The sequence below is a fragment of the Temnothorax americanus genome, unplaced genomic scaffold, assembly GCF_048541705.1.
Source record: "Temnothorax americanus isolate GAGA-0224 unplaced genomic scaffold, ASM4854170v1 Scaffold59, whole genome shotgun sequence".
Taxonomy (NCBI): domain Eukaryota; kingdom Metazoa; phylum Arthropoda; class Insecta; order Hymenoptera; family Formicidae; genus Temnothorax; species Temnothorax americanus.
The window spans coordinates 636,676-657,893 of NW_027509741.1; the positions used below are offsets into that span (position 1 = coordinate 636,676).

The following is a 21,218-nucleotide window of genomic DNA, read 5'->3' on the forward strand; positions in this document are numbered from 1 at the left end:
GACTGCGTTGTTTTGCAGCAGATCTGCAGAACTGCGACGTCCTACTTCGCATTGACAACACCACCGATTTAGCCTATATTAACAAATTTGGTTCTATCCAATTTTCTCACTTCTCCGAGATTTCTAAACAAATTTGGCTCTGGGGTGCGAAGCTCGTAATATTTTCTTATTTGTCTCCTATATATCATCTTTAGAAAACTCAGTCGCGGACGCAGAATCTAGAATGGCAGACCCAGATACAGAATGGTCTTTATCTGAGCTAGCTCTTTGTCGGGTTGCAAGGGTCTTTGGTTTCTTCGACATAGACCTATTTGCGTCTTCAATTAATAACAAATGCAGTCTGTACGTTTCCTGGTTTCCTGATCCAGGATCAGCTGCCGTAGACGCGTTTACTCTTTCGTGGAAAGAACTAAATTTTTATGCTTTTTCACCCTTCATCCTACTGCCTCGCGTACTTAAAAAGATAATTGATGACGAAGCAACGGGAACTCTAATAGTTCCCTGGTGGCCTTCGCAGCCATGGTTTCCGTTGCTCGGTCGTCTCTTGATTTCCGAACCACTGATTCTTCCTCCGAATTCTCTTCTATCATCACTTTTCAGAAGCTGCCACCCAACCCAACATGGAGGACTCTTTCCCTGGGGGTTACGAAGTTATCAGGGAAGCGTTCAAGGCCCGGTCAGTTTCAGATATAGCAATACCAGCTTTACTAGCTTCCTTATCGGAATCAACCATCAAACAATATTCCTACTCGCTTCGCTTCTGGTGGAATTACTGCCACCATCATCGGCTATCGCTTTACTCGCCATCAGTAGCTCACTTCTTACAGTTTTTAGCTCAAGAATTGCCGAATATCTTCTCCTACTCGACCCTAAATACAATGAGATCGGCTATTTCCCTTATCTCTCAGAACGAGATCGGGAATTATCCCACAATCAAACGCTTTTGTAGGGGCATCTCCACACTCAAACCGCCTCGCCCGCGGTATGATTTTGTTTGGAACCCCGCTCCCGTGATAGCTAAACTGTCTTCTATCTACCCGTATGAAGGAGTTTCTTTAAAATTGATACTCCTCCTTGCTCTTGCAACTGGTCACAGAGCTCAAACATTTTTTTTACTTAGAATTTTACAGATTTCTTTAAATGACAAACTAATCATTCGCGTACCGGATCGAATTAAAACCTCGGCCCCGGGTCGGTCTCAACCCTTTTTTATGTTGTCCCGCTTCGTTAACCAGGAGAACCTTTGCATTGTTTGTCTTATGGAGCATTATATGGAAAATACCAAAGATTTGCGTCCTTCTTCATGCGATTTTTTATTTATTTCTTTGTCTAAGCCTCACAAAGCTGTTTCGTCACAAACAATTAGTCGCTGGATTCGTAGTGGTCTGGAGGATTGCGGAATAGACACTTCCATATTTTCGGCACATAGCACTCGACATGCTTCAACGTCTCAAGCATCTTCCAGGGGAGTCCCTCTTGATTTCATTAAGCGTGCGGCAGGTTGGACGGGCGAGTCCCGGGTCTTCGCCAACTTCTACAATAGGCCGCCCATTAATCCCGAGGAATTCAGTAACTCTGTTTTATTAGCTCAGCATAGCAAGCGATAGCGCAACTCGGAGGCATATTAGTTGGATTTGCGTTATTTTAATAAAGATTGATAGTTTACACCTCATTCTCACTCAACGTATATTATTTGTATAAGTATAAAATAATACTTTCAAATATAAGACTATATATTATCTTTATATAAGTATATATTATATTTATTTTTTAAGACTATAGTTTTGAGCAGCGGATTATATTATTTTTATAAGTATAAGTCTCTAGTTTTGAGCATAAGTTTATATTTTTTCAGTTTATATACGAGTTTATATATCTTGTACTTTCTATTAATGGAATACATTTTTCGCTCACAGTTTTCTATACGATTGTTCCTATAATTGACAAATCGCTAGACTATAAACAACTACATAGTTTCCATCCGAACGAGACATAAAGAGGCATAATTATTAGATTGAATGAACTTACCTGTGAAGTTCGATCACAATTATGCCCTTTGTTTCGTCCGGATGGACACCCACCCAACATTTACTTCCCACCCCGAAAATTAGCGATTTGCAAAAAGGCTTGGAACTTATGAAGAGGCGAGGCGCGCGCGGCGGGCGCGCGGCGCGCGCGGCCGCGGGAGGCGGCCTCTCTTTTGCTTTTTGGCAGAGCTTTGAATACTGTTGTTGATACGCGTGCAGGGGCACGACTACATAGTTTCCATCCGGACGAGACAAAGACCATAATTGTGATCGAACTTCACAGGTAAGTTCGTTTAATCTAATAATTTTATTGTTAGCGCACAAGATCAAATTAACTCCTGCGATTAACGATTTATAAATGTGTCGTAATAACAGTTTTGTATCAAAATAAATTTTTTATGCAATTTATTCAGTCAAAACAAAAATCGAAGAAGTTTTTTACCAAACTAAATCGCCATTTACGGTCCGAGCTGGATCTTGGTAGGTATAGCCAAATTATTATATATATTTTTTGTGCATTACACATATTTTTTCCAACGTTAGTAAACTGCGCGCTGACTAGATTTGTCAGATTTATAACGCAGTTCTCCTTGAAGTAAAATCCCCTAAATAACCATCTAAATAACTGTAAAGAAATTATTGCGAAAAATATTACCTCAGCCAGGGTTCGACCTAGATCCTCCTTCATTCCAGGTTCGAACCCTGGCTGAGGTAATATTTCTCGCAATAATTTCTTTACAGTTATTTAGATGGTTAAAATTGAATTGATTTAATTACGGGGAGGGAAGGGACTTTACTCCAAAGGGAACTGTGTTAGAACGACGTCTGACAAATCTAGTCGGCGCGTAGTTTACCAATGTTGGAAAAGATATGTGTAATACACAAAAAAATATATAACAGTTTAGCTACCCAAGATTTAGCTCAGAACGTAAATGAACCGATTTAGTTTGACCTTTGATTGTATATCATAAGATTGTCGTATTATTCTTGTATTATTTTTCACCAAATTTCGATTTTATATCCCAGTTTATCGTACCTTAATTAATTAAAATTAGTTCGATTAATAGCATATTGCACGATATCAGGATAAAAAATTGCCAGTTTTATTTTCGTTCATTCACGAAATGAATTCACTCATTATTTCCAGAACGGACTAACTTTGAATCCGACAATATTCAAATGCATTTCCAGTTATTAAATGCAATTTTAATTAATCTTGAATTTTAATATTTGTCAATTGCATGAACTCGACATTGTACAGCGATTATTTGTTAAAAACCGTTCGTGAGATGTTGAACTAATTTGCGAGACGTCGGAGAATGTCAAGCAGATCATAACTTACAAGTGCAGTCGTATAGTTTTCGCGTTATTTTTCCATTATGAAACATATATATCACTAAAATGCGCGATGCGTGAGATTATAACGTCGGGAGTTAATCGTCGTGCAAAGATCGATAATGTATGTACCATGTTTTCACGAGTGTTGTATGAGTACAAAGACGGAATCTGACAGAAGGTGGAGGCTTGAAGGCATCGGGCTATGGCAGAGCAACCATAGAATACCTCATTATTTATTTATTTCTTACTTGTTACATAAGTATGTCTTTAATTATTGAAATTTGTACAAATTTATATACAAAAGATATAATGTAACTTTTTTATTACACTACATCTATTTAATTGATGAATAACAATTCAATGTGTATAATAATTATTTTATACAATAAATTATTTATTTTAATTTGTACACTGTGTTATATAATTCGGATATACTTATATGTTATAGATCAACATTACAATGCGGTGACAACGCTGCTGCGCATCGTACCGGTGAATAAATTATTTTTTATATCAATTCTGAGACAATGGACTTATGAAAATTATATCAGATACATTTATATAAAATAAATAATATTGTATAAAATAACTAAAGAGTTAAAAGTTTTTCTTCTTAAAATTCTTAAAATTATTTCTTCTTAAAATTAATATTCCTTTCTAAAAAAAAAGGCATGTTAAATCGATACTCGCATCTCTCGAAGTCTTCTCGAAAGTCTTGAATTGCTTTGTTGGCTCTTTTCCGCGATGCTGATTGATTCTGTTGCTGCGCTAACTTCGTGAACGGCTGTCATAGCATATTTTGACAGTTGTGTGTAAAATATTAAAGCTAAATAGCGCGCGCAAAGCGCGCATTTGTGATGTCTAGTATATAAAAATACGGATTTGCAATCTGAACATATATTTAAGAATAAAATATTTATGTTTATAAACTGTTTGATATTTGAATTTATAGCTCATTCTTATTAAAATTTAAGTTACAAAGATATTATAAATATAGTTTTCCATATAATAGATCTATTGTCTTAAAAATGGACTAACTTATTTTTGAACCATAATACATATAACTCTATTATACACATTATACAAATGAACACTATGAGCTTATTGTTATGTCTTTATTGTTATTATTACTAAATCACAATTCGGTCATTCACTGGCATATCGCGTTGCCTTTATTATACACCATGAATCACAGAATTATTACAAACAGTAATAACAAGATAATACAAATTGCTTGAAATTGATCAGAAGGAAAGAAAAATCATAAAAAACATCATAAAGATATGACATATCAAGAGTGTTATTTATCTCAATCTCTTTTTTACTATCAGATACATTATAATTAATTGATTAAATTTTAAAGTTCATTGCTTAGATAAATATATAATGAAAAATAACGAAAAAAGGAACTAAATTAAAATAAAATTATAAAAATAAAATACTGTCATTTTTGCAAAAGATATAAAGTTCTTTAATTTAAAATTTAAATTTCTTCAGGGTATTCATATCTTATAGATAAAAATTGAAATATTTATGGATATTTATGTATCTTTTTTTATATTTATTTATATAAAATAATAATAAAATATACATAAAAAACGGTAGAATCATGTAAGATATTTTAATTAATTTATTTTATTTTATTTAAAAAAGGTGTTGAGATATAATTATTAATTGTAATTGTATTGTAATTTGCTATTCTATCTATTAATATTAATATTTTTATAAATAACTTTATATATTATATAACATGAAAGCAGATAAAATGACATGAAATCCAAATATATTTTATTGCAAAGTAAATAAATTTTTTACATAAATCTTAGTTACGTGTTAATTATATTAAAAAGATGCTTGATATTTTAAAGTAATAATATCTCTAATATATTATATTAAAAATAATTCTGATGTGTTGACGGCATACAACAAGCTCCAATATCGATATGTAAAAAAGATAAAGTTGTATATTGGGAACATAAAAAAAATATATTGACAGGAGAGGAGAGAGAGAGAGAGAGAGAGAGAGAGAGAGAGAGAGAGAGAGAGAGAGAGAGAGAGAGAGGAGGAGAGGAGCAATGATTGTTTGGAAGATATCTTTTTTATTTTATTTATCTTTCATTTCGGATCTCTTGTCATTCTTGGTCGTATACCATTAACCGTAGCGTTGACAGAACTTTGGATGTTACGACGTGTAGCTTATTATCGTGCTCGTCGGTTTATAATCCGAAAATCGGTGAAATTGACGATGCCGTGATAAAGTAGCCTGAAGGAACGCGTATTTAAATCTCTCGACATAATAATTTATACGAGTGCACGCGTGTGATGTTAGCCGCACGCACGGACACTCGATCGCACTGGTTGCGTCCGACCACTGTAACGAGGTGCCTAATGCTCGGCTAATTCCATGCAGGATTTATTCGTGCTGCGGGATACACGACCGAGCTGCGGTGATTTATTCGTCGTTAATGCCAAAATATTTAGAGGTCGTGCGTACGCGCTAACTAATCCCCGACCGGTTCAATTAGCCGAGGTGCCACGACCGGTGCAGGCATTCGTACGCCAGCTGGTCTAAACCGGTTTAGGATCGCGTCCGAGACGAGTTAATACAATGAAATCGATGCGAAGTTAATCGTCTTTACGTCGTGATATAGTCTGATGGCTCCTCTTTCATCGACCCCGAGGATGGGCCCGCGCGCGCTCTCTTTCTTTCTCTCTCTTCAGCGATATTACATTGATTAAATCTTCGATTTTCTTAAACGAACCTTGATGCCCTATCTCATCGATAGTTAATTGGTATAAATAATATTCAGTGTACTAATGTCAATATTTAATGCTAACATGTATCTGGTATCTTTTATTTATTAAATACGTCTTATTGTTAAAAAACGGTGTTTTCTGTTTCTCACACGAAACTTATGTCTAAATATAATCGCTTAATACAAAATTTGAAAACTGTAAGGATTAACACGATTATTGATTGTGTTATAGTACTTAATACTGCCCATACTAAAATTTCTCCACGACATTTAAAAGTCACTGTTTTTTTATTAAAAATTAAAATTTCCCATAGGATATTGGGGAATCTTTTTTTTATTTAAAGGCTTTTTCAAGGGATTTTGATTATTAATATAGCCATGCGGGAAAGAAAAAACTGTCGTTTCTCTTTAATTCTTTATTTGCAGATATACTTCATACATTTTTTGCAAAAATTCCGTTGCTAAAACGTGACTTTGCGGTTCCGTTAAAACTATATCGTAATTTCTAATTCGATTACACAACAATTATTATTCCGGGTACTCTACGTACTTAATGACAAAGTACGTTAGAGAATATGTTTACATAGGACCGACATCGAGAGATTATTCGTCGCAATCCTGCGTTATTGTCTTTGCGGCTTGTGTATTCGGGCAATTGATTTACGACGATTTACGGCGCGTCCGAGGATAGACATCCGTTTCGTGGCACGTTCTGACGTGGTGAGAATGACCCTCGTTAACGATCGATCATCGCTTCGTGGCAGCAGCCGTAGAGACTGCCGAAATGTGTATCCAGTCGTTGAGATATTCGTGTATTATTAACATGGCTAAGAGCTGGAAAGATGGTAGTAAGTAAGTAATCTCGTGACGAATCGTTTAAAATATCTCAGGATAACGTGAGAAATATATAGTCCACTAGCCTAAAGACGTAATTTTTTGGAGAAAAAAAGATTTGAATGTCTGATATCGTTGGTAGTTTTATTTATGGGAAAGAATATTGATTACAATCACATGATATAATCCCAAAGAACATCGTAAATACGTGAGAAAAACGTTTCAACCGCGTGGTACATTAATCATTTTCGACTTTAAAAATTAATAAGCATATGGCGATACCGCATTCGGCATTTGCCGATTGGGCGACTAATCATTTTTTCGAAACGAAATAATTCGACGTTTAATTTTTTTCGTGTCAGCATGCTTAAAAGACTTAATATGCATCGCGACGAAAGGTCACACATATCAAACTGAATTAACCTTCCTAATGAAGTCCAACAAAGTAGGAACGAGTTTATAACGGTATTTCGAGAGTTTAAGTACGATGATTGATGTGCCAAATCGGGTATGCACACTCTTCGTCTATCAGAGCAAAATGTGAGAGAGGAAATTAGACGATCAAATATTTGTTAGTGGTAGAAAACTACTTACTTAGTTGGATAATTAACATCTCTATTACACGTCTCGCGAAACTCGTTGACACTCATTTCTTGAATGTTGCGTAATCTGAAAGAAAAAAACAGACATTCTTATAACTCTCTCTTGAGATTAAATTTCGTATATATTATCATATTACATATTTATTCCAGTATTATCGTTAACCCTTTCACCTTATGGATATTTTATGAATTATATGTCTTAAAAACTAATTATTCCTTAATAAGATCTGTCAGTTTTCAAGGGATCGGGTGAGTGAAAGTTAAGAAAAGCGCAAATGGATTTCAACAACCTTAAAACGCGCGCGCTTTAAGAAACTATATAATTAAGTTATTGCACGATATTTCGAAGAACGCGCGCGAGAGTCGTAATTCTCTTTTTCGCAAGATCGTATGGATAAACGCAAGGATTAATTTCGCGTGATTAATCTACTAACTGGCAAGCAAGAAATTCAAACCAACAGAACGTCGCTCTTAAATCATGCAGTTACATCTTCACAAAGTAAACCATGCGAGCGCCGTATGATGCGCATGATGCACTCAACTGGAGATCTTTTCTTCGCGGGGGTGCAGGGTGGTTTCTTAAAAGAAGGGTTACGCGCAAATAACGGCTGCCGGCGGGGACGCGAGAGGGTTCGTTGTCCGGAATTCAGCAAGGTTGCCCGTAAACATCACCCTCGTTAATACCAGACGGATTTCATAAATCTCGAGTAATACGTTTTTTTACGCATTGGTTATGGCGCATAATGGCGGCTTAATTGTGGGCCAGTAGGCTCTCGCCTCGCGGGCAATTGCGAGCACAAGGCCCCGGCTGTATAGGTATACGCAACAGATTCTCTCCTTCTCTCCCTTTCTGTGGACACCATAAAACGTATAAATATATATATACCAATACTCGGCGGGGCACCGTTGCAGCACACGCGTGAATACATAAATGCATAAATATCGGGCCGTGAACGTTACGTTTATATAAAATCTGTGGAAGTTCACCGGACGTATGTCTTATGGTAATATTCCGTGGTGTTAACAAAGCCTTACAATATTATTTGTCCGCGTTAAATCGCGTACGCGATAGTCTTCGGGGCGCTTTCGGTCCCGCTGGTGCTCAAATTCGTCACCTGCGAATTTTTCCTCTGCGAGATTTTCATTTTAGCGTGATTTTCATATTGCATATACAATGCTCCAATTTTATTTTATCTCTGTAAAAACATGCAAAAAATTTTTAGCACTATATTTAATCAATTTTATTTAGAATTTACAAACTTTTTAAGACATTATACAGTTATAATTATATTACAAGTTGTTTTCAATAACTATAGCTGCTTAATCAATTTTGCAAGAAATTTTTTGCGGAATAATCTTAATAAATAAATCAATTTCGATCAAATATAAGTGCGAACCAAATATATTACAGAAAAATTATTGTCAATGAAACTATAGCCTGCATAAAACTATTAGGGTAACTGGGGGGAATATGCCAGTGTGGGGAATATGCCACTCGTTATGTTTAACAAAGCTACGGCTAGGAGCGTTGTTGTAAATACTGTGAAATTGTTAAAAATATTATATCTGACGTTTTTTGCCCAAGTTTTACTTACTTCCTGTCAGTATATTATAGTTTTTATGGGGTAAATACAGTATGACAAGTATGCGACAACGTGCTTTGTAGAATTTTATTAGTGTTTTATTGAAATTGTAATAAAAATATTTTTTTACATGTTTTTAGACAAAAATGCTCTTCTAAAGTTAAATTACTATACATTTTTGATATGTGGCATATTACCCCCATGTGGGGATAATATGCCACTTTTGCAACACTTTTGTATTTCTTTCTTTTTAATATTGTAGTAAAGAATCAAAATATTTCATTAAAACTAAATATATAAATAACAGATAAAAGAAGGAAAAAGAAGACCAGTATGCAAAAATACCTCAAAAAGAAAAAGAAATAGGAAAAAAATCATATTTTTCTTAAGTGTAGCATATTCCCCCGAGTTACCCTATATATAACTATTGCTGACTTTAATATGCATTTATAATTCAACAAGAACAACGAGGACGATGCTTATCTAATGAGAGAACAAATAAAAAACGTTATGACAACAACGACGACAACGGACATTCGATTAAAGTCACATTACCGTTAATTTGAAATTATAGTAGCCGCTCGCATGAATATAACCGCGCTGTTAACAAGCTCATCGATAACGATTACGCAGCAATAATTATTGAATAAATCAGCAAAAGTACACTTATTGTATTTAGGCTTCAAAAATACATTAATCTTCTTGCATTATTATATATTAACTTACAACATTAATCTTACAAAGTAAAACGTGAAAAAATGCACAGTCGATACTACCTATGTCGAGACCTATGTTTTATCTTGGGAATAATTCCGATTCCTTCGGGATCTCAAACATGATTCTTCATTCGAAGATTAGGCTTACAGCATTACACACAGCAGAAGTTCTCCGTTAATTCTTTACCCTCGTCACGATTTCTTTTTGTGACTGCACTGTAGTCACAATTATCTGCTGAATTGTTTATGCGACAAGATAAATTGTTCTGTTAGTACTTTAGTTTGCCTTTGATAATCATTATATATTAAATACGTAGACAAAAATATATATATATCTATTAAATTGTAATGCGTTTATTCGTTACAAAAAAACATTACATTTGCATTTGTATGATATTTGGATTATAATATCAAATACAATTCGTTCTTGTAAGGCAATGAAAACAATAGCCTATTATACTGAACATCAGAAATTACTTAAACTTGTACACAAGAAGTGTACATTACGATTGATGTTGAAACATTTGAGAAAACATAATAATAAAGATACTCATCTTATTAATTGGAAGTTTTTCCGAAACTCACGTTATAAACTTCATGAGTAGACGGTACTTGGTCGCTTTGAATGTGTTTACAGAATATAATGATGTTATTTTTGTATAATAGAGAGAGATCTAGTGAGAGCCACTGGTCAGAATTTGGTTTGGTGTTAATAAAAGGGTCGAAAGCCACAAGCACGCCGGATTGGCCGGTGCTCGGCAGACAATTACTTCGCGGACCCCCCGCGGTAGCGATGGATGTCTCTCTCGGCTATGGGGCCCTCCGAATGCCAGGCCAGGATAGAACCGCGTCGGTCCCTCGTTGCCCGCCAACCTCTCTTCGCCCCTCACCGAGACCCGTTTGTCTCACTTTCTTGTCTCACTACCCCGACGCCATCGGTCCTCCGCATGAGCTGTTTGTTTAGGTGATGTATCGCGGCGATACTTATCACCTCGTATGAGGGAATCCACGCAGCGGGAACAGCGATATGAGATATTGCGCTCTAAGAGGAATCTAATGACGCCTCGCGCGGAAAGTAAAAGGGGCCTTGGCCACGCGCTTTCAGCCTCCTGCCATGTGAAAGATGCGTCCAACTGTCTCGAACATGTTTTTGGAATCTTTAGAAAGGAAATCACATGGTGGAAACAGATATATGTGAAATATGGGATTCTTCGTTTTTCTTTCGTACTTTCTACTTTAATTGTGTTTTTTATTTCCGACTGAGCAACAATACACGTTCAACAGACTTCATATATTTAAACGTATTGTGCTGAGATTAATATAATTATATACGGATTATACCAGAATAATATAATAAGTTTGTACGCATAATAAGCGTAACGAATTTCTTTTATCTCACAATATCTTGTTGTTTGGTCCATGTGCAAAACTTTCCAGTCCGTGTACGGGATTCCGAGAGCCGATCGCACGATTGTGAAAAGAAATCGACGAAACATCCTCGCAGCGTTTAACGACGTGCAGCACGACGCTGGGGCTGCGGGACGTAAAATAAGGGTTCAAGTCGCACGGGGTTTCGCTCGGGGTATTTTAATGGCGTTATAATGTATGTATGCCTTACCACCGCCGGACCCGAACCGCGCCTCGAATATATGCATGTAGCGAGCCGTGCTCGCGCTTATGGGGCCCGGACGCCTCGGACGGGTTCGACCCAGCATGGGGCTTCTTCGATATATTCAATCACGAAATTATCACTTCTGTACGCGGGCCCTGGTAAGCCCTAGCGAACGGCGTTCAGTGCTGTACGGCGAATTCCGCCGTGCCACTTCGTGTACTTTATTGATTTCGAGACTAGAATAATCGCCCGAAATGGTAACGAATGACTGGCGAATCGAAATGCGAAAGCGCGCGTACTCTCATCCCATACTCGACACTAAACTCGAACTTATTCGAGCGCTATAAGGGTTTAATCGAAATAACACATCGTATATATTTTACACGAATAAATGTCAAGGCTTAGGCAGAGGAAACAGAGAAATCAACGGCTTGACATTTAGACACGTCTTAATACTTGAGATTATAAGCATCCGTATAAAGAACTGTCGAATTAAAATTCTATTAAAGCAGAGTCCGCTGAAAATTAAATGAAATATATACATAGGATTTCTCGACTGTGTATACCTTCAAAGTTTAATTCATGAACGCCTTCATATTTCAAGTCAAGTTATATCATCGAACACCGCGGCGTTAACATTTTGGAATTTCTCTCGTTGGTTCGGCGACCAACGGTAGACTTCCGGTATTTATGACTATAAATAAAATCTTTGCGCTCTTATGTCAGTTACAAGTTAATCCGTAACAGAAGACCTATTCGTTCTGAACTTCTTGTGAACGGTTTATCTTTCCTCTTTTTCTTTTCATGTTGGAGAGAAACAAAGCAAGAAGTTCAGTTAAAACAAACAGGCCTAGAGTTAACCATCCATCACGACCTTGGTTTTGTCAAACAAGAGTTGAATATCCAGCCGCAAGTACCTGACATTATTAACGAATAATATTGTATTCAAGTTTGTCCCTCGTGTCCACGTGTTAATTAAGATGTCTGTATCGGCCGTGTTGAAAGGTCGTTTCGCAAGTCAGGGAAAAGAAATGAGCCGTTGTTCGGTGACCAGAGAAAGAGAGGAGAGGCTGCCCTATACGTTCTGGACGCCGTAGGAGGGCAGCAGGTGGGAAAAAGGCTTACACCTTTCTCTTCCTCGGCTGTCATTAGCATAAGTATGTGGATATATACACTCGCACATACGCGGAGTATGTACGATGCCGGGCCCCGCGCCTCGCAGGAATTTATGGCCGCGGTCGAGCGGGCCCGGTTTATTAATACGTTACGCTTGCATTAGTATACTTAAGCATGACGAATGGTCGCGCCACGGGGATTTCAGAGGAAAGAGAGAGAAAGAGAGAGAGAGAGCGCGAGAGAAAAGAGGATGATGAGAGAGACGGAAAGAAAGGAGGCAACGATAAAAATACGCTCCTGGAGCTTCTCGACCGAGTCATCCTGGAAACCGTTCGGCCGATCCGCCTCCGGACGGATTATTACGTCTTCCTGACACGGCACCAGTTGAATTTGAATATCAAGTAGTATTCGCCGATACGATCTGTGATTTGCGAATTTTCAACGAGCGCATGTACATCCTCACCGCCGGAAATTTAATTGATACGTATTCAAATTGTTCGTTTGGACTCGCAGCGAGCGCAGCAATGCGGTGAATCCTGATGTTATGTTAACTCGCACGTAAATTCATTGCCCACAAATTTTAACCGCGCGTGTATCGACGCGCAATTCTTCCTTCGAACAAGAAGAAGAAAAAGAAGGAGAGGAAGAAGAAGCGCAATCATAACGTGGTAAATTATTATTTGAGTTTTATCCCGTTGAATTTTAATAAAACGCTTTTTAATTTTCGATACTTTCGAAAATATCACTCCTGCACAGATGCACATACTTTTAATTAATCCGACATAGGCTGCGTGACGTGGACTATAGATTTTCAGTACTGGCAGTGAATATCGAAACGCAACCATATAGTCTTGTTATCCTGATTTCGTGGGACGATACGCATTTCCCTCGCGAAGAATTTTACCGTTGCGTGAGCCGCGGCTTTATTAGCGCCGCCATAACGTCCGTTTCTTTTTACTCCCTTCTTGTCTTAATCTGCCTGACATTAGTGGCGCGCGGACGCACAGATAATGCGCTTTGCGGGACGTTTAATGGACCTAGTCCACGTGACCTCACGTGTGCGGATCGCCCGTTATCGGCAGCCGACATCGGTCGCAATTGCATGCCTCTCTGCCTCTCTGGCCTCTGCCGACGTTGCGAACAATTGTTTCAGTCCGGATATGAACGGTGCGTGCGCGTTTGTTTTCAGGGACAAAAAAAATTGACCGGAAATTTCAATGCGAAACACGCTGCGCTTCATGCGCAGATTTTAACTTTTAACGCTCAATTACTATACGCGCTGAAATCGGCGTTCGCATTTCACGTCGCGTTGCGTCGTGTCGTGTGTGTTACGAAAATTAATGAATTTTGCCAATTTAATTTTTATCTTACGTGCGATCGTTTCTTGTACCCGTTATAAAATCAGATTAAAGAGAAACAGAATTGGTTCCATGATTCTGACTTGACTTCAACTGGATTATTATTTTACGACGTTTTATCAACGATACTCGTCCCCTCGTAAATCATGAAAGAAAGGCGAGTACGTAAATGAAACGCACAGCTAATATTCTTATAATGACGCGGATTGTTCGCGTGCTACGATTCGCCGCGGTTTTCCGCAAAATAATTTCTCGCTCGACTTTTTCCGCGTCCGTCCCGCCCGGCTCCTTGATTCATGATGTATAATTTATCGAATAACACGATTTAATAATTGTCGCCGCGAAATGGCTGACATTATAATAACGAGTAATTGCGAAATGATAACGACCAATATGGCTGCAACGCAAAAACGCGTCCGGCCACGAGATGCGTCGCTGAATTATTATTCGTGATTCGGCTGTCCGGCAATTATCTTAATGCGCTAACTTATGTTGTCCCAAATTTTACCAAGTAAATGAATATTATTATGAGGTAGCTGACGTTTGCTGAAATATTTTTTTTCCTTTTGCATTGACATCCTATTTTAAGTCTTTAATTATAAAAGTAGCACACGGATTGTTTATAGCTTATTTATTTAAATTAACGAATTTCCAAAAAATTCCAAAATAAGTCAAACTCACAAAGTAGTTAAATGTATACATATACAGATCTACACATATAACATGTGCAATCTTCGTAAAATACTTCAATTTAGCACATTAATAAGTTTAAAATTTAATCACCGCCTTTTCACTTTGCCGCGACATTCCCGGCTCAAGATTTATGGACGCTCAAATTTGAGGCAGAAGCGTCGTACCCGGACGCATTTTGCGGCAGCGATTTCGCGAGAGAGTATAACAAAGAGGAATTCGCAACGGACACATCGACAAAAGGCCCGCGTTTGGGCTGACGGTCACGGTGATCAATATCGGCAGTAATAAAAGATCGCTAAATCAAATCGTTGCGGCCTGCTCGAGCAGGATGCGTACGTACACGTTTCAACAACAACGACGACGACAACGACGACAGCGACGAAGATGACGAAGACGAAGACGAAGACGAAGACGAAAATGACGACGGTTACTTTGTTACTCTGGCGTGAAAACGCTGTAAATTTCGTCCCATAAAACCGGCGGTTTTAGTGGCTACAAATTTGACCGCGCCGGAGTCTCCCAGGCTTAATCCTTTTACACAGTTCTCCTTCTTGAAAAGGATACACCCCGTTACCGTCGCTACTTTAATGAGCCACGAACTTTTGAAATATACGCACCTCCGCCCATAGTCGCGAGCATTCATAACGTGCTCGCGCGACTCGTATGCGTGACTCCGTCTTCCTGTTTTCTTCCGCACGCGCAAACGGGAGAGACTCGCGGGAGAGATGCGATTCTGCGATAAGGGTTTGATCCATTTGCATTGATAGGTGGAATATTCTACACGTGCTAAATTGCCTCGATGATGCGCGGAATTATCTGCAGGCGTTTAGAAACTTGTAGCACCGGATGCGGAGTAAATACGCATTGCAGGTATTCAGTATCATATGTATATCCATGAAATATATTTTCTTCATTTTTCTTTATCGAAAACAGAGTTTTATTTTTGCTATATATATAGATACAATCTTAAATTCTTTCAAAATCTAAATGTAATTATCCTCGGCAGAATTCATCTAGTTATAGTTTAATTATTCTAGTTCATCTAATTATTATCATTATTACCGCGAAGAAACAAAAATAATGTTTTGACAAAATTACATTACACTAATCAACATAAAATAATTCGCTCAGATTAAAAAAAATTATAAATTTATCAAAAAATATTATTGTATATATAGTATATCTATATAGCTGTAAAGTTTAGAACACCTAGCAAAAAATATAGTTGATCAATGATAAGAGTTGATTGGTATTTAATGGTTATTATAAAAAATTCCGACTATATTTACATTCTTAAGATAAATAAATGTTATAAACTTTAGATACATTATAAATCTAAGATATAAGGATTCAGAAAAATCAAGTGTTCACACGCACGTTTGGCGTATTTCGCGGGAGCTGATTAATTTAGTACGATGATGGGTATTTAATCAGAAATTATTAAGTCGCAGCTGATCGTAATCGAGAATGCGTTGCATCAAGCGAGTCAGACACGTTGTTTGACATTACGCGTGGGTCAAAAAGACCATAGAGAAATCCAACTTTCCCACTTCGCGCCACGATGCGAGATCCGCGATAACGATTCCAGCGCGATTGCTCTTTGAGGACGAGCCGCGGAATTGAAGGAGTATTAAACGATCAGACGCTATATAGAGGTAGAAACTATAGAAACCATGCGCGGCTCTTTCGTGCGTGGAAATCGCGGAGCCTACGATTATGCGAGTTTAATTTAATACTTTGACTATTAGATTTAATACGTTTGGCAATTATGCCATGCGCGTGTATGTGTGGTAAGAGTCGGTGAAAGCCAACTTCGCACGGATTAAATTTAAAAAATTGCTTTTTACTGTGCTTGACATTCTTAGGCGTGTTTTTGTACGACTTTATATAAACAAATTGATGTAAATCTAATCATTTCCTATCAACAATTAAACATTTAATCTGCGATAACGTCTTCCGAGATGACTCGTAAACCTACGTGCCACATCGCGTTTTAAAGTACGCGATACATGTCTGCTTTGGAATCTTAGATTTTCTGCGATACTTGAGATACATCGAGTGGACTTTTTGCGGGGCCTGCGTCAACGATCGGTCCCAGCGGAAATCGTCGCAGGACGAGATCATGGGGACGATTACTTCCGCGCCGGTTGATACGAGAAATCAATTTCGTGGGTGCTTGTATATATTTTGAATCGTTATTTACAATAGAAAGCAATTCCACGGCCTGGCCAGAGGGCACACGGGCAATGGAGGCGGCCAGAACTAACAAGGTAACCTAACCCCAGAGACCCGAGAAGAGAGAGAGAGAGAGAGAGAGAGAGAGAGAGAGAGAGAGAGAGAGAGAGAGAGAGAGAGAGAGAGAGAGAGAGAGAGAATGGGGTTGGATCGGGGACCGTCGAGGTGCGAGAGAACGGAAGGGGGTGAAGGAGAGGAGGCATCGGGGTTAGGAGGAGATTGAGGAAAGTGCCCAGGACGCGGAGGGGGACTCCGAAGGGGAGAACCGAAATGGCCGGCATACAACTCGCATCCATTTCAATATCATTAGCGCCTCGCCTCTTCGTAGGCGCATCGATCGTCTCTCGTGAGCCGTAATCCCCGTCGCTGCTAACGAAACTCGACGAGCTCCTTCGAAAAAATAACAACGCCTAATGGCGATAATAATTCAAACGGCGCCCGTCAAGAGAAACAGAGACGGAGAGGAAGCTGGACCGGTCGATATTACTCCTGTCGCTCGGCATCAGCGCGCGACGAAAAGTTTTGAATGTTCGATATCGGAAAAACACCCGAAACGCTCGATTATCGCGATTTCGAGTTGCTGTCGTCTAGCCGCCGATAAAATATATTACAATACCGGGCTTCATAAATTATGTATCAATTCAGTAGCACGTTTTTCGAGAGAGAACTTTTGGAGATATATTAATATTGATACATCATTTAAATCATGTCTTAAAAATCATCCTGACACCTGAAAAAATATAGCAAATCATTCGAGAACGCGAGACCGTTGCGTGGAATTGCGAGATTTCGTGAGAATTTAAATGAATGACCCGACGTTATTATCTTAATTAGACGAAACGAGGCATTCGGAAACCCCCCGGGTTCACCAGACGGGCGGGTGCCGGGTCGCGTCTCTCATTCCTTTCTCCGCGTGATTAAAGACGCATGGGATTGCAAAAGGTGGGCTCCAGTGTTGGCAGACGAGCCGGCTAATGTGTCGACCGAAATATTTATGATGATTGTTTATGGTCCGTACGTATATTAGCACGTTCATCCCGCTGCCTGGTTGCCGCCCCCCTTTCTCTCTCTCTCTCTCTCTCTCTCTCTCTCTCTCTCTCTCTCTCTCTCTCTCTCTCTCTCGGGCGCCGAAAGTCTCCTCCTTCCATCTTTCCCGCGTCTCGTTGCCGTTTCTCTCTCTCTCTTTCTCTTCAAACAGGTTCCTTAAATACTACTGTTGCGACTCGGGTCGGGCCCGGATCCGACCTTAATTCTACGATCCCTCGAAATTAATCGCGCGCCGGCCGAAAGCGCCTCGCTCACGATAATGCCGGCGGCTCTTAATTATTTTCGCCTCATTAATAAATCAAGATCGCCCGTTCGGGATAATCGTAACGGCGCTTTTCGGGAATTAACCGGTATAAATCGATGCGCGAGGGCCGCATCGAGCCGCCCGATTACGCGAGAAAGTCCAATCTACCGTGCTAACCGCACTGCGCTTCGCATTAATTTACAATGCACAGCTGCAAGGGAGGGAACGTCGAAATCGCGCGAGAACCTGTTCCGCGTTCGCGAACAAAAGAAATGAGAATTTTTGCGACGAGAAAGTTGGTCCGTATATATTGCAGAGGTGTTATTAACGAATACAAAGTTACTGAATTGTAATTTATTGAAAATTAAAGGATCATACGGCGAGATAAGTTAACAGATAAGTTTCAGAGCGCACTTCGTTCGATTATTTATAGCATATATGTGGTGCTATGTCAGTTTTGTCATTTTATTACGTTTTTTTTATCCTGCTGGCTAACGTGTCCGTTTTTACGTTATAGGAACGTTATAGGCTTTACGTTGATTACCGAGTCGGTAGTTTAGCCGAACTTAATTCCGATGTGCCGGCCATCAATGTTCCGGACAAGAGTGCAACTTCGTGGAAATTGCAACTGCGACTCGCGATCATGCAGATCGCCAATGTCGATATGCAGGGGTCGCCATGCCGTAAATTCGGAGACGCGCGACGCAGACGGCCGGACAAATATTCGCTCGTCGAAAGAGAGTGAAAGAAAAAAAGAAAGGAAAAAAGAGGAAAACGATTTGGGGTAGAGGTTGCTGACGTTGGATCCGGCTGAGTACCAACCACCTGGTTACACTGCAGGCCGCCTTTAGAAAGGAAGCTCGTAAACCGACCACCTTGCCAGATAAGCTTGACGCACGTCTGACGCGCCGAACCGCTTAAGCGCGCGAACGGGACGATCTCCTCGCCCTCGATTTGAATAACGATCGCGGATCGAGTACCGTAAACGGGTGCTTTTACGACGAGATGGCGAAGTGACGCGATATGAAAAAACGAGATGGCTTTGGAGCGATTTATTGATTGCAGCAAATATTATCGACTGTCCGGTGATAACGCACATGGGGCAGTTACAATTAAAAACACGCTCGATCGCTAATGAATATGGTCCCGAGACAACGATTTGCATTCGATGGCTACGTTTACACCCTGAAATTAGGCCGCGGCCTGTACCTCAAATTCGACCTAAATTATTTAGCCCGCCTGCTGTAAACAGTTGATAGACGACCGGACCTGGCTTCAGATCAGGCCGCGTATTTTAGTGACCCGACCTGAAATCGGCCATTATCATTTGCGATGTAAACGCGCTAAAAGCTTCAATTTGCTTGTTCGGATTCGCTGCAATTCAGGGCGATCCCAAATACGATCCCGTCAATTTTTAGGTTTCTTTCGGTGTAAACGAATGATGACTAGACCTACTTCAGGTCACAATATAGGTCAGGCCGCGATCAGGTCGCTGGGTGTAAACGTAGCCAATCTCATTTTAGATTCTTAATTCATTTGTTGGACTTTTGACGCTATATAGTAAAGGGGCCTTTTCATGCTGACGCTCGACGCTTGATTTAAGCGTCAAAACTGATCACGTGACCATCTTCATCGGTAAGAAGACGAAATAGCATCAAATATGCGAGCGTCGAAACAAGCAATTGACTGAAACGAGCGTCAAGCGTCAAAGCTGAACACAGTTGAGCTTTTGCCATTTGACGCTGGAATTAAAAAGACTATCACGTGACCTATCACATGATCAAGTTTGACGCCCAAATCGAGCGTCGAGCGTCAGCATGAAAAGGCACCTTAGTTGAGATAACGCTTTATCGTATGAATGTCTCGATTGCCAAAGCATTGATGACAAAAAAGTCGATAGTATCTTTTGAGATAATGGAAGATTTTCAATCATGTTGTTTTGTATTATTTCTTATTAAAAAATTACAATGCAATTAATTAAGTTTTGTTAAAGTAAATATTACTAATAATAATCAATATTTGTAAAAAATCTTGAAACATGTTAATTAATTAGTTGTTGTATAAATGTTCACAATTATTTTTTTTATTTAGAGCGTGACGTAGACTGGAATGCTTTTGTTCTATTATACCTGAAGCTAATTAAAAATTTTTTCTTATATTATATTTCGCATTTTTAGGATTGAAAAGAACATTTCTAAACAATTTTAGCAAATTTTTCTTCCTGAAGAATTCAAAAGCTTCTTGCCAAAATGCTATACTAATTCTAATGAGATCCTTTATTCACAATGACAGTTATTCTATTTAACATGAGTCATTCTATTTTACATGAGTGATCGATGAGTTTAACCTTTTCAACATAACGTCGGTATAAAGCGTTGTCTACAATGGCAGCAGGAGTATACCTATAGTAAGACGTAAGCAATAAGCTATTGACCAACCACAGTCGATTATTCTTGAATTGCAAAAATCCCATTAGTCAATAACTTACTGCTTACGTCTTACTGTATACTCCTGCTGCCATTGTAAACGACGCTTAATCGCTTCGTTGAATAGAAACTATTTCTTTTTTTTTTTTTTTTAACTTTGGACTTTGAAATTTCAGTATTTGAAGAGTTTTAAGACTTTATGTCACTCCTTTAAATTACTTTGAATAACGAATCAGTGGATACTCGTTCAACTCCTTATATATAAAAATTTGTTTAGTGACGTAAATATGAAATGTTGATATTACAATTAAATTGAGAGAAGTGCTATTTTTGGTGGCAATAATTTCTTTTTTAATAAATATTATTAGACTACAAAAAGATCCATGATATTTTTCGTGATAAATTTTTTACAGCGATTTAAAAATGCTAGTTAACATAAAAAAATTAAATCGATAATTTTGATTTAATTATGTAAACTTACTATTATACAACGAGACTGTATGTCAAGACCGACAAATAATTGCATTGCACAATTTATTAAATGGAAAAAGTATATGAATTCAAAAGAAAATATTATTAGGCTACAAAGATCCAGTCTGGCCTAAAATGGCACTTCTCTCTATTAAATTGT

At 38.6% G+C, this 21,218-nt stretch overlaps 1 protein-coding gene across 1 annotated transcript; it reads left to right on the top strand.

Moving 5' to 3' along the window:
- Positions 1–537: 537 nt before the first annotated feature.
- Positions 538–1,669, top strand: LOC143904826 (uncharacterized). Its single transcript, XM_077419787.1, has one exon. The coding sequence runs from the start codon at positions 621–623 to the stop codon at positions 1,605–1,607; it is 987 nt and encodes a 328-aa protein (XP_077275913.1). The 5' UTR covers positions 538–620; the 3' UTR covers positions 1,608–1,669.
- The last annotated feature ends 19,549 nt before the right edge of the window (positions 1,670–21,218 follow it).